This window comes from Zootermopsis nevadensis, unplaced genomic scaffold (genome assembly GCF_977971745.1).
Source record: "Zootermopsis nevadensis isolate Lab colony 2312 unplaced genomic scaffold, Znev_1.0 Znev_ptg000032l, whole genome shotgun sequence".
Lineage (NCBI taxonomy): Eukaryota > Metazoa > Arthropoda > Insecta > Blattodea > Termopsidae > Zootermopsis > Zootermopsis nevadensis.
The window spans coordinates 3,348,590-3,361,732 of record NW_028259164.1 but is presented as its reverse complement, the minus strand read 5'-3'; the positions used below and the strand labels follow the sequence as shown (position 1 = coordinate 3,361,732).

Here is a 13,143-nt window from a genome sequence, read left to right as displayed (position 1 = left end):
ACTCTTCTAAATTATATTTCAGAATTCAGTCCGTACCGCGAAGAAAACGCCACACTTCACCATTACAAAGATCAGCTGGTTAACGCTGTTCGAGGAAATAATCGCGGGTTACACTGGGGATCACATTAAACTCGCCCCGTTGGTGTGGTACGGAGCTTGAAGGGTTTACCTTGAACTGCAGCAGTTCCACGTTCCGTCCGTCCTGAAACTGCATCCAGGGTGACAAGCTTGTTGGGGTCACGTGAGGTGTTGTCCGACTGCTCGATGCTGTTCTCAAAGACACGATTTCTGGAAATAAGACGCAGCAGATTATTTTACGATCTGTAAATATCGTGGACTGGATACAAATCTCAGAGTAGGGCCAAGGTTTTTGTAGCATAGAGTCCTTCTCCATCCTTTATGGGACAAAAACAAAAAGTTCATTACCGTAATTACAAGAGCCTTATCCTGAGCCAGATGATTCCAATCAAATCTTCGTTCCCTTGGATCCAATTAAACTTTTCCTCTCATTTACCCCCAGGACTTCCGGGTGATTTATTCCACGTCAGGTATTTCAATTAAAATTTTGTGCGCATTTCTTATGGCCCCAATGAGCACTATTCTCTTCCGATCACGTGTCTGTTTGATCGCTTTGGTGAGCTCCTCATTATGTAGGTATTTTTCTCATGGGGTAACGAGTTGGGTGTAGGCCTGCCTTTCTTTATCAGAAGAATAGAGACTGGTCGTTCTGTTGTGTTCTGCTTTTGTCTAATTTTGAATCATCGCTGTCGGGTCGATGCTAAGTTTAGTCATGACCGTTTGTACTCTGATCCTGACCTCCTGTTGGCGTTAAGGAACAAAACAAATTTCACATAATAACATTTGTCACTGTCCAGGGTTTCTGCGTTAACGGTTAACGACTACCGTTGGCCGAAAATAAGGACATTATTCAATTATTTATTTTCACAGATTTTTACAAAATATAGCAGTCATTAAAGAATGTAGCCTTGGTCATTTGCCTTCGTTTGAGATAAGCTTGATTCTGCAGTGCGTACAGTGATAAAGTTGAACGCGACTGTCGGATTTCTGCTCCCGGCTGGGTCCGCATCCAAAGCGCTACGAGGTTTTCCCCGATTCGAGTCGAGTATCGCTTAGTAAATATAATAAAAATCAACTTTTCTGTTTCATGGGAGCTCCTGCCGAGAGCCGGGATGTTCGATTTTATCGGTGAAATTTCTGTACGTTTTGAAACGAGTTAAAGTCGAAGGAACGCGTCATATTCCTGTCAGAATGTTTACTTCGCAGACACCTGCCACCCCGAAGCCACGCCCACAACTTATTTGATTGGTTCCCCAACCGGAAGTTCTTGACAATAGCTTCAATTTGAAGACATGGACTCTTTTGTCTTATGATGCAGCTGGTCAATTTGACGGTGTGTAATATGTAAATACGGCAAAGTTTTCTGTATTTGGCGACCTAAATCTTTCCAATTTACGAGAAGAATTCCTACTGTGTTGCTTTTGTGTTCATGCTATGGCTATGAAATTTTGAGTTTTAAGAACCTGTGTCTTGAAGATTTCTGTCTTCTGGGTTGTTGCGCTGTGTAGTCTGGTCGATGTTTACCAACGTTTCAGAGGTCATACTGCCTCCGTCATCAGAGTATGAAGATTTCTGTCTTCTGGGTTGTTGCGCTGTGTAGTCTGGTCGATGTTAACCAACGTTTCAGAGGTCATACTGCCTCCGTCATCAGAGTATGAAGATTTCTGTCTTCTGGGTTCTTGCGCTGTGTAGTCTGGTCGATGTTAACCAACGTTTCAGAGGTCATACTGCCTCCGTCATCAGAGTATGAAGATTTCTGTCTTCTGGGTTCTTGCGCTGTGTAGTCTGGTCGATGTTAACCAACGTTTCAGAGGTCATACTGCCTCCGTCATCAGAGTATGAAGATTTCTGTCTTCTGGGTTCTTGCGCTGTGTAGTCTGGTCGATGTTAACCAACGTTTCAGAGGTCATACTGCCTCCGTCATCAGAGTATGAAGATTTCCGTCTTCTGGGTTGTTGCGCTGTGTAGTCTGGTCGATGTTTGCCAACGTTTCGGAGGTCATACTGCCTCCGTCATCAGAGTATGAAGATTTCTGTCTTCTGGGTTGTTGCGCTGTGTAGTCTGGTCGATGTTAACCAACGTTTCAGAGGTCATACTGCCTCCGTCATCAGAGTATGAAGATTTCTGTCTTCTGGGTTCTTGCGCTGTGTAGTCTGGTCGATGTTAACCAACGTTTCAGAGGTCATACTGCCTCCGTCATCAGAGTATGAAGATTTCCGTCTTCTGGGTTGTTGCGCTGTGTAGTCTGGTCGATGTTAACCAACGTTTCAGAGGTCATACTGCCTCCGTCATCAGAGTATGAAGATTTCCGTCTTCTGGGTTGTTGCGCTGTGTAGTCTGGTCGATGTTAACCAACGTTTCAGAGGTCATACTGCCTCCGTCATCAGAGTATGAAGATTTCTGTCTTCTGGGTTGTTGCGCTGTGTAGTCTGGTCGATGTTAACCAACGTTTCAGAGGTCATACTGCCTCCGTCATCAGAGTATGAAGATTTCCGTCTTCTGGGTTGTTGCGCTGTGTAGTCTGGTCGATGTTAACCAACGTTTCAGAGGTCATACTGCCTCCGTCATCAGAGTATGAAGATTTCCGTCTTCTGGGTTGTTGCGCTGTGTAGTCTGGTCGATGTTAACCAACGTTTCGGATGTCATACTGCCTCCGTCATCAGGGCGATGAATATGCCAATAGGGTGTGAGGTGCTGGATTTATAGGCTGGAAAGTGAAAGGTGTAGCCTGCCCCGAGCCAATGGGAGCAGGCATGGGAATGGAAAACCTGTGTCTTCGTCAGCTTTCAAAGAAGATTTTGTAGCGCGGTGTGGGTTCAGTTTGTTAATTTGCCCGCAACAAGTAAAACAGCAGATAAACCTGCATTTTATCTGTGAATGTTGAAGATGACGGTACCAGTAGAATTTATTTACAAGTTATTTGTTCCACTCGATGTGTAGTAATCCGTTACGATGACATGGATGGCGTAATAAATCAATACGCTGTAGACCTGTTTACCCTCTGTAGGTTACAGGAAAGGTTCAAAATTTCCGTCCCACATTTCGACTTTAACTTTTATTCGCGAAGTTGCTTATATCGATTAAAATGACGAAACTTTACAATCCGGACGAAGCCATACGCTTTCATAATAGACAGGGTAGTGTTTACTTGGAAGAGAAATGAATTTTAAACTTTTCCGGTTGCAAAACCCATCTGGGATTAAGCCGGACGTATATGTTTTTTTTTATGGAAAAATAAAGTTTTGGCTTTGAGAGTAGAAATTATGTCAACTACCTAAATTTACAGTCCAATTAAACGCAATCTTTTTTTCTCTTGTAAAATCCCCCCCCTTCCGCCACCGAATTTAAATAGAATGGGCCTAGAATGGCTTCCACAAAAGCGTGCGAGATTTTTGGATTACCTCTGCACATTTTATTCAAACTTTTGACGTTGTATTCAGAGCTATTAAACAGCAGATAAGGCGATACCCGTTCGTATTTCTCTTTATTATAGAATGGGAGGAAAGTTATTAGGGATGCAATTAGAAAAAGCTTGAAATAAGAATTAATTGTGTACTTAATTTTCCTTGAAACCTGAAGTTCGTCTATATAGTATTTAATAATTCGGTCCGTACCGCGAAGAAAACACCACACTTCACCGATACAGAGATCAAACTTGTTAACGCTGTTTATTTTGAGACTCATACGAAACTCATTCTACACTGGGTTACCGGTCGTTGAATCAGGTGGTGCATATAGTTACCACAGGTTTTATATTTTAGGCTATTTAAATAAAGAAAGGATGTTGAAAATGTAGATGGCTGCCTTCTGTGATGTTACGCCGTGTAGTGTGGTAGATAGTCTATTGAACGACGTTTCAGAAGCGCTCACTGCTTCCATCATCAGGGCGATGAGCTCTCACCGCACCTCACGTCGCAGCATCGCGTAAGACAGCCATCTTCCTACTCTCGTCGTCAGAACCTCAAAGCTCGCTGGGAAACATTGCTTCGTACTCAGGATGTCCTGGGTTCGGATCTCGGTGTGGCCACTACGACCGTTACTTTCCCTAGAGCCTGTTTTTTTTCGGTTTAATAAAGGCGTCGACGACGTCATTAGATGGCTTACAGGACCCGAAGGTTCATCACCGAATTAACCAAAGCCCTCCACCGGGGCCAACAAAATCCAGTCTCCTTCAACTCCTATCTCCCATAGATCCCGCCTGAGATTATCCTCCCATCTACGTCTAGGTCTCCCCAGAGGTCTCTTCCCCTCAGGCTTCCCAAATAGTGGACCCAACCAACCAGATGGCTTACGGAACCCGAAGGTTCATCACCGAACCAACCAAAGCCCTCCACCGGGGCCAACAAAATCCATCTCCCATAGATCAAAGTTTAAACACGTGTGAAGGATCCATTGTGTGTGGCGTTAATGTTTAATGCGATCCTAGATAGGAGTTTGGCTGAGGCGGCCTGTGGACGAATTTCTGGGGAGTTTGTAGAACTTACCTGAAGCACGGAACTCGGCGTCCGACGAGAGTCGACGACCTTACCTGAAACGAGGCGTCGAACACTGAATTTACAGCTGGCTGAATTTTCACAAGTGTTCTTCAGGGGCCGTTGGACCGTCGGCGAAACTTGCACTAAATTCGCTGAACGCATTACCGGGGCGAACGGAAAAAATCGCTCACGCGAGTGTAGTTACGAGTTCTCCCGTGGGCAGCGCTCACGGGAGTCGGTGCCAGTCTGCGATGCGGCAAGGGGCAGAGGGGCGTGGCCTTCGTCCGTGGCACCGCCCCCAGAGACTCCACGCACTGCCCTCTCATTCGTGTTACCATGGCAACTGCTCTGAATCCGGGGAAGTCGGCCCCGCGTTGGCTCCTTTTTGTCTGGAGTGGGCGGGTCCATCCATGAATGGTTTTTCTGATGGACGTAGGTGGGGGGGGGGCGAAGGGGAGGGCACGTTCTTGAGGTCACCCGCCGCCCCCCCACCCTCGGTATCCGCGCTATTTCATGTTCACAAACTTTAGAAGCCACTTCAGTTTGATCATCGAAAGCTAAATAGTGCGTCCCCCTCTCTTGGCCAAACAAGACGCAGCTCGGAGCTGGAGCGACGCCCCCATGTGATCTGTACACAGCGTCGCCACCACCACCGACGTCGTTAGTAAACGAATGTTTGTTTTTTCAATCAGTGTTACTCTTTAGCTCGGAGTAAATAGTGTTTGTGTGTGCGTGCCCCACCCTTCGGGACCTGTTGCTGGCGCGTGTTTGTGCAGGGAATTTGTGCCGAGATGCGGTGAGCGGTGATAACGGGCAAGTGTCGCGTCGCCGTCGCTAATTAATCGGGGGACTTCGCTGATAACATGAGGAGTACTACCTCGGCGTGACCATGTTATCCGGGAAACTGTCGTACACGGACTCTGTGGCGATCAGCAGCGGGGGCGGAGGGGGTGGTGCCATGAGCAGTAACTCCGTCGTCAATTCCATGAGTCCGATGACGCCGACGTACAGCATGAACTCCATGAGTTGCGTCTCCATGAATTCGTGCTCTCCGCAGACGGCGGCCGCCGCTGCGTTCGGCTCCAACATGCTCGGCTCGGCCATGGGCTCGATCAACGTGAACGGCAGCTGCATGTCCTCCACGGGCATGGGGTACAGCTCGCCCATGGGGAACATGAACGGCGTCGGGTCGTGCATGGGAGGAATGGGCTCCATACAGGGCTACAACGGCGCCCTGGCACCCGTGGGGTCCATGGGGGTGGGTCGCCCCGAACTGGGCGCCGTACCAGGGGACGCGGGCTCACCCAATTCGGCCGCGGCCCTCCAAAGGGCGCGGAACGACAAGACGTACCGACGAAGCTACACGCACGCGAAGCCGCCCTACTCCTACATATCGCTCATCACGATGGCAATCCAGAACGCGCCCAGCAAGATGCTGACTCTCTCCGAGATCTACCAGTTCATCATGGACCTGTTCCCGTTCTACCGGCAGAACCAGCAGCGATGGCAGAATTCCATCCGCCACTCCCTGTCCTTCAACGACTGCTTCGTGAAGGTGCCCCGCACCCCCGACAAGCCCGGGAAGGGATCTTTCTGGACGCTGCATCCCGACTCGGGGAACATGTTCGAGAACGGATGCTACCTTCGACGGCAAAAGCGATTCAAGGACGACAAGAAGGAGGCTTTGCGCCAGGCGCACAAGCAGTCCCCCAGCCATCAGCAGCAGTCGGACGGCAAGAAGACCCCGCAACAGCACGAGGACAGTCACCACAAGGACAAGTCCGCGGGTTCGAGCGGCTCTGACCCGGCCCTGGGCTCAATGTTGGGACTCCACGCGCCCAAAGTGGAGACCGACCCCATGGCGGGGCTCCTGCACCAGGCGGGCTCTGAGCTGTGCGGGCTGGCGCCTCCGCAGGACTCACAGCACCAACAGCAGCACCTGGCACAACACCAACAACACCAACAGCACCAGCAAGGCCAACACAGCCTCCAACAACACGAGGAGCTGGCGGCCATGGTCGGCCGCTGCGGTCACCCGCACTTACCGCTGGCGGCAGAGCACCACCAAGCCATGCTGCAGCACCACAGCGGACACCATCCGCACCTGAAGCAGGAGCCGAGCGGGTATTCGGTGTCGAACCACCCGTTTTCCATCACCCGCCTCCTGCCCGCCGAAAGCAAGAACGACATCAAGATGTACTCTGAGATGTACGCCGCGGGCTACAACCCCCTGAGTCCCCTGCCGAACGCGGTGCACCCCGCGCATTCGGGGGCATCGCTCGCCGCCCAAGACTCCTACTACCAGAGTTCCCTGTACCACCACGCACCGGCCGGAGCCACCAGCTTGTGACAATACCCGCTCGCCTAAACCTGGCGACGTCGAAACTCGTAGAGTGTGCAGGGGGACTTGCCCGTCGAATCTCAACGAAGGTCGCGTCGGTAGGTCGCAAGGCGATGAAGGTTCAAATGGCTCGTCGTCATTTTTTCTACTGTAAATATACCGTACTTCGTCGCGTGTGTGGTATGCGTGTTACTGAGTTGGAATATTTAAAAAAGTTTTCAAACTTCAAGTGGGGTTGAAGACAGAGAAGTTTCACTTCTGTTTTTATATATAATATATAATTCGTGTGGCATTACGTTATGACTTCTGCTGCGGACAGAGAAACTAGCTCTAGTTTGAATGAAATCGTTTCCCAGAGCCTTAACTAGGCGGGACAGGCGTGACCTCAAGGGTCAACAACTAAGGTGTTAAGCCCCTTTTCGGAATCTCAGTTTGTTTTAAATGCAAATGCAGCTACCAACTTAAAAGTCCATCTCGAATTTTACCTTCGTCCAAATAGGACTCCAATAGAGGATTGTCTACCCGATGTTTTTGAGACCGTACCCTACAGAAATACCGCTTAAGTAGGCTGCTAACCGTGTCATCTTACATCCCTAACAGACTCACAGAGACGGCTAATGCAATACGAAAATGCACGCGCATTTATGACGTGATTTCTGGAGAAATTTGACACTTGTGTCTACTGATGTGTATTTTTCTTAATTTGTAAATGAGAAAGGTGTAGTCTAACACGCACAGACGCTTGGCATCGAAACGTTTCAAGGCGTCGGGGGTAAGAAAATGAGAAATATTGCAGAAAAAGATTATGCACGGAGCCTGTTTGAAAACAGAATTTTAAGGATATCAGTTTTAAAATCCTCTTTACATAAAAATATATTTCTAAATGAAAATTTTGTTGTCTATTAGACTCGTGAGTACACAAATCGGGCCTAAGGAACATGGGGCTAGCATATTTCGCCGTAGGCCTACGGTTGATACAGACCCTGCTCCCACGTCAAAGATAAGTTCGTAGGCAGGTTTTTCTGGGAGAAGGGAGTCGATTCACACAAAGGATTAAAGAAAATTCTGAGTCGAAATATCAAGCTGATTTTTCATGTACAAGGTCCGTCCTTAGATGTACTGTGGGCTATTATGAGCCTATTTGATGGAAGGCGAAGGAATTTCCTCAGTGTCTTGCTAAGACTCTCGTCAATGCGAGCAGACCACGGCTTATTAACTTACGAGCTGGAAACGAATGATATGGACCTGCTTTATGAATCAGTGCACTTAGAAATTAATTTCGAGTGGTTATGTGGTTATGTGTTTTCAGAGACGTTAATACAAACCGTAGTTCGTTTCAGAGCTTAGCGTTACAAGTCTGCTGCTCTTATAATCACCACAGCATCCCTATGTAGCAAAATGTAGGCCTAATTATTTCACGAGTCCCACCTGACAGTGTATTTTGAAAATTTACGTAAAATCGTGGGGTTTTTTTTATTAATCTTTACATATTTCTCAAACAATATGAGTTTCTTAGCTGCCTTTCTTCGTTTTCACGGAATTTTGTCAGAAGAAAACACTTTCTCCCGTGTCTTTCGATGGGGTCGATCCCGGTACACGGCTCAGATGTGTATAAACTGCCTTTTTATCTTGGGTTGAAGACGTTGTCATCGGCGATGGTCTGAAAGCGAGCTCTGCGCTGGCAGTTCCCGCTTGGCACAAACTTGTTTCTCAACTCCACTGGGTATTATCGAGGCCTATTTAACTTGAGAACGTTGTCGACTTACGCTGTTGTGAACAGCATCGTACGTAGGCCTAATATTACGCTATTTGGAACTGTTTTCAGAATTCATTTAGTAAGAAATGCCTTACATTTTATTATATAGATTGACAGGTGTCTAGGAATACGGTATAATTAGGCCTAAATAGTCCTAAATAGTCCTAAAAAATTATTTTGCGTCTCTCTGAACGTTTCTGGACGGTGATGTATTTTTGAAAAATCAGTTCACTCTTTATCTACTGTAGGCCTACTGATGATAGAGGCATAGTTTGGTTTTGCCTCTCGAGTCGTGATATTTTAGGGTCACAATAGTTGTCTTGAACGTGGTTGTGTTTTTAAATAGGATAAAATCAGGCAGAAAGAAGCTGATATCTGCACTTCACAACCAAACTCTTTCTTTACCGGGTAAATTTAAGTAAGAGGAACGAACGTTATAATTTTTTGGGGCAGTTTTCATCGTCGTAAGATTTTTTTTAATACAACGTTTCGGCGACTGAATATGTTTCTGTCATCCGGTAGGAGGAAATTAATGTTTCTGCTCAGATCTTAAACAGAGCTGGTCTCGATTTATAACAGTGGCCATTGGCCAAAAATACAAAAGAGAGGGAAATTGTAAATAAATTCTAATACAGTGATAAAAGCGGGTGGTTGTTATGTGTTTATTACACGGTATTTAAGGTGTCAATAACAGTTGCCATGTTTGTGACAAAACACCTTCGTGGAAAACGTTTTATATTTCTGTAGTGTCTTCTCGTGGCCTAAATTTGAGGAAATTTTTGGTCATATAATATGTTTCGTGTTTTTAATAAACATTATCGCGAAATTAATTTCTCTGTTTTCTTGTATATTCTTTTATTATCTACTCTGAAAGAGGAGAAACAACACATTTGACCGTGTTTATGCGGGTCACACAGGGAGTTTACGGACTGTGGGGAAATCACTAAACCCTTGTGTTTATAGGAACTGAATCTTTTTTTGTCGGAAGCATTCGAGATGGACTTTTGCTGTGTTATTTTGCGGACTGGGCTTCGTGTTTAAAGAATTTTACGTCTGGAACCACGAAAGTTTCGCGTCAGTATCTGAAATAAGTCAACTGACGCTTCACTTAATGTGCAGTGCTCGACTGTTTTTACGCAAAAAAAAAAAAGAGAAGAGAGCCGAGGTGCGTAGCGCTGAGCACACAATTTCCGACGTTTCATCATCAGAGCAGCCGCCTAGCTGAATGTCTCTCTCTCTATCTCTCTCTCTCTCAAACGATTTCCAGCACGAAGCTTCTTACCAAGATGCAACAGGAGTTCAGTGATTTGACTGTATTGGTTTTCATTAATTGTGTGTCCTACAGTTTTAATTATTCTTGTGGGGAACTAACAGGCACGTTCGTTGAGAAACTTGTTGTCTGTGTGTCTCATCTTGTGCACTAACATTAGTTCACTCGAAAGGAAAATGGTAAAAAATTCATCGTTATTCGAAAAATCTCATTTCATAGACTTGTAATATATATTTTTATTCCGTTCTATTATTTCATTTTTTTTTTTTACAAATAGAATTTGAAGTGTTGTAAGAGGTCTCGATGTCAGGAAGACATCTCCGCACACACTGCGATGGTTCTCTGACCGTCACGTAGCATGTAGTAGATCTGTGACTGTGAAGGAAAAAGGAACCTGGCTCTCACTTGTTTGCTAGACATGCATTATACACGTTTATTTTAATTGTAATTCTGTGATAATTCAGAAAAAATTTTGATTCGCTCTAAATAAAACAATTTGTCGTTCAATACCATTTCGAAACGTGTCTTCTCATTTATTTGTGTGTTTTTTGGTCGCCTTGATGAGTGACGTAATCGAGTACCGCAGTGCGCCCGCCGATGGAAACCAAGTGGTCTTCATTCCCAGGTATTGTGTGCTGGAAATCCCGTTCACGCCAAGAATTCTAGCGAGGCAACAAATAAGCCAACATCAAACACTTGCGGTTCTGGAGTTATCATTTGGTAGTCGGATTAGCCTTAGCCTATCTGTAATAGTCTATTTTTATATCGGAATTAATGTATCGGTGTCTTAAGACGTCTTTGGTTATTTATTTTAAATTCGCATTTCGAATTCCGTAGCTTCCTGAAGAATTACTAAGACTTGCTGTAGGTCCGTTACTTAACAAGTTGTTTGGTATTTGTAAGGCTCTACCCATTGTTACCCGTCAGCAATTGCCATTTGTGTAGGCCTATTGGTATCTGGGTTATAAGACGTACTATGCCGTAAGATTTTCTGATCCACGACATTTAGAAAATTAATGAGTATTCTGCGGTCGGTAATTCTCCTGTTTTGCCTATCTCATACTGCAAGCCTGACTTAAGTTAACAACTTAATAATAATAATAATAATAATCTACAAATGTAGGCCTAATTATTATTAGCGCGAGTGGACGTATTTATGTAAAGTTATTCGTTTGGACATTGGACTTCAACAAAATTACAAAATTATTAAATTACGTCGTTTCGAGAGCTTGATTCGTCAGAGGCTAGCTCATCCATGAGGCTCGAAACATAGAGCTTACATATACCGCCCGACACTGAAGATATATTGCTGCTGTGATGGCAGTACGGCATGAGAATCTTGTATGGGCGATCGCTGCGTCGGTTGCCGTGTTTTCTTGTGCTCTCGGCACAGCCGTCAGATAATCTCCCTGTATAACGCTTATTTGACTGTCGGACCAGCAGCGGCCTACGAACCACCGGAGGGGAAACAGTACTGTAAGAATGTAGGCACTTATATTTTCGTTTAAAATGGTAGAGTAGGCGAAGTCCGTCGTCCGGTTCGCCCACAATCTTCGTAAAAATTGTAGCCAGTACAAGATCTACTCATCGCTACGAGTTCCCGAACAAATTTAAAAATGTGAAAAGTGGATTATTTATCACTTATAGGTACATTATGAAATTTTAAACTGGTAGGGTACTTTAAAAAATCAATTTCACTTTACATAAGAAGACTTGGTGATATTTGATCCTTTAAAACGCAGTGGTAACTATGTGTACCACCTTCTTTAACAATAATTAATTTAGCATTTTGCCCACAGAGTGTATTTGTGGGTTTCTCACGATAAACAGCGATTATTTCCTTGAACAGCGTTAATCAGTTGATCTTTGTAATGGTGAATTGTGGTGTTTTCTTCGCGGTACGGACTGAATTCTTAAATAATATTTAGATAAAAAGTTAGCTAACTTAAAAGAGTAAGTTTGTCGGCAAAAATGAGATGAATAGAAAATAGGCTTATATTTGCATATAGACTTTTTAATAGGTCTATAGCCCGTCTCTGATTTGATACATTTTGATAACTGTTAGTCAGAATTACTGAAGAAAGATAATTCTCTTAGCTGTTAGAATATTGAAAGTAGCTAAGAACGTTCTTCAAAGAAAGAACGTTTTCAAAATATTATTTATAAGCTAATAAAATTAACCTGGTCTGTTAAAGCAGATACTTCATAACAGCGACTTTACTAAGTTAGCAGCTTAGTCACCTACAATTTGCATCTGATTATGGACGCGTTAAGACGCGCGAACTTCTTATATGTGACATTGTTTCTTTTTTTTTAAAATCGTTATTCGTCATTTCTGGCCATCTGTCTGAGTGTCGCCCCACGTAGGAAGCTAATCCTTCCTAGATCCATTTTTCATATGGCATTTTCATTATCCGACGCACTCTTGAATCTTATGAGTAGGTCCGTAAGTTTTGTTTTAATAGCCTCGGGAACAATTACGTCACAGGCCTTTAAGTTAGGCCTACATCATAGTAAATGAAATTAGAGGGAGGTTCTTAAGAAATTCTAAATGTGCGTTAGAATAACTGCGTATCTGATGGTCGCTTCACAGTAACTTCCAGTCACTAGCGCCTCCGCGAATATTTATTATTGCGTTTATTGGGAAGTTTAATGTTGTTAACGTAAGCTAAATGTCATTTGCTTGTGACAAATTCTGTGTCTTGTTCAACAGATTACTTCTCGGGAATAGTTTTTTTTTTTTACATTTGCTCGGCGTGGCTTTTTGAATCCATGAAGTAGCAATTCAGGCTCTCTAACGTCGCTGCTTTCAGTCCATTACCTTTCCCAAAAAATCATTTCATAATTTTTTATAGGCTAACTGAAATATACATAGAAGGTAGGCAGATGTATTTTCCCATGATTATTTCTTCGTGCGTAAGAATAAAATAAAATAAAATATAAACGCTTGAATTTTACAGAAATTTAGCATCAAGAAAATAAGTACGCAGACAGAAACTGCGAACCCCCGGTTGAGAAACACCTGTTTACAAGGCGTCAAATAATATTCTAATATGATCGTGTGATGAGTAGGGAAATCAGTCGTGGTCTATTTTAAAAACACTCTTTCCGCGTTTATGAAAACCAGAAAAATTCAATCCGTGGTCGAGATTCGAACGGGCCACGTCCGTGATTACTCTCCCCCCCCCCCTAGTAAATATAAATTTTAAGATGACTTTGCTTA

The 13,143-nt window shown here is 44.4% G+C and overlaps 2 protein-coding genes and 1 long non-coding RNA gene across 6 annotated transcripts in view; 2 read left to right on the top strand and 1 right to left on the bottom strand.

Moving 5' to 3' along the window:
• The window catches only part of LOC147871998 (uncharacterized), a 30,843-nt gene extending 26,043 nt beyond the window's left edge, over nt 1-4,800 (bottom strand). For all 4 annotated transcript variants that reach the window (XM_087359769.1, XM_087359767.1, XM_087359766.1 and 1 more), the window contains exons 1-2: nt 4,607-4,800; nt 170-288 (exon numbers count right to left, since the gene is read on the bottom strand). In XM_087359769.1, coding sequence (XP_087215895.1) covers nt 170-288; nt 4,607-4,715 — 228 coding nt within the window. In that variant the 5' untranslated portion in view covers nt 4,716-4,800. The remainder of the gene's footprint in view (nt 1-169; nt 289-4,606) is intronic.
• LOC110836722 (uncharacterized) overlaps nt 1-13,143 on the top strand; it is a 133,531-nt gene that overhangs the window by 12,785 nt on the left and 107,603 nt on the right. The gene's annotated exons all lie outside the window — the stretch shown is intronic.
• Nucleotides 5,081-10,432, top strand: LOC110836721 (silk gland factor 1). Its single transcript, XM_087359749.1, has one exon. The coding sequence runs from the start codon at nt 5,443-5,445 to the stop codon at nt 6,901-6,903; it is 1,461 nt and encodes a 486-aa protein (XP_087215875.1). The 5' UTR covers nt 5,081-5,442; the 3' UTR covers nt 6,904-10,432.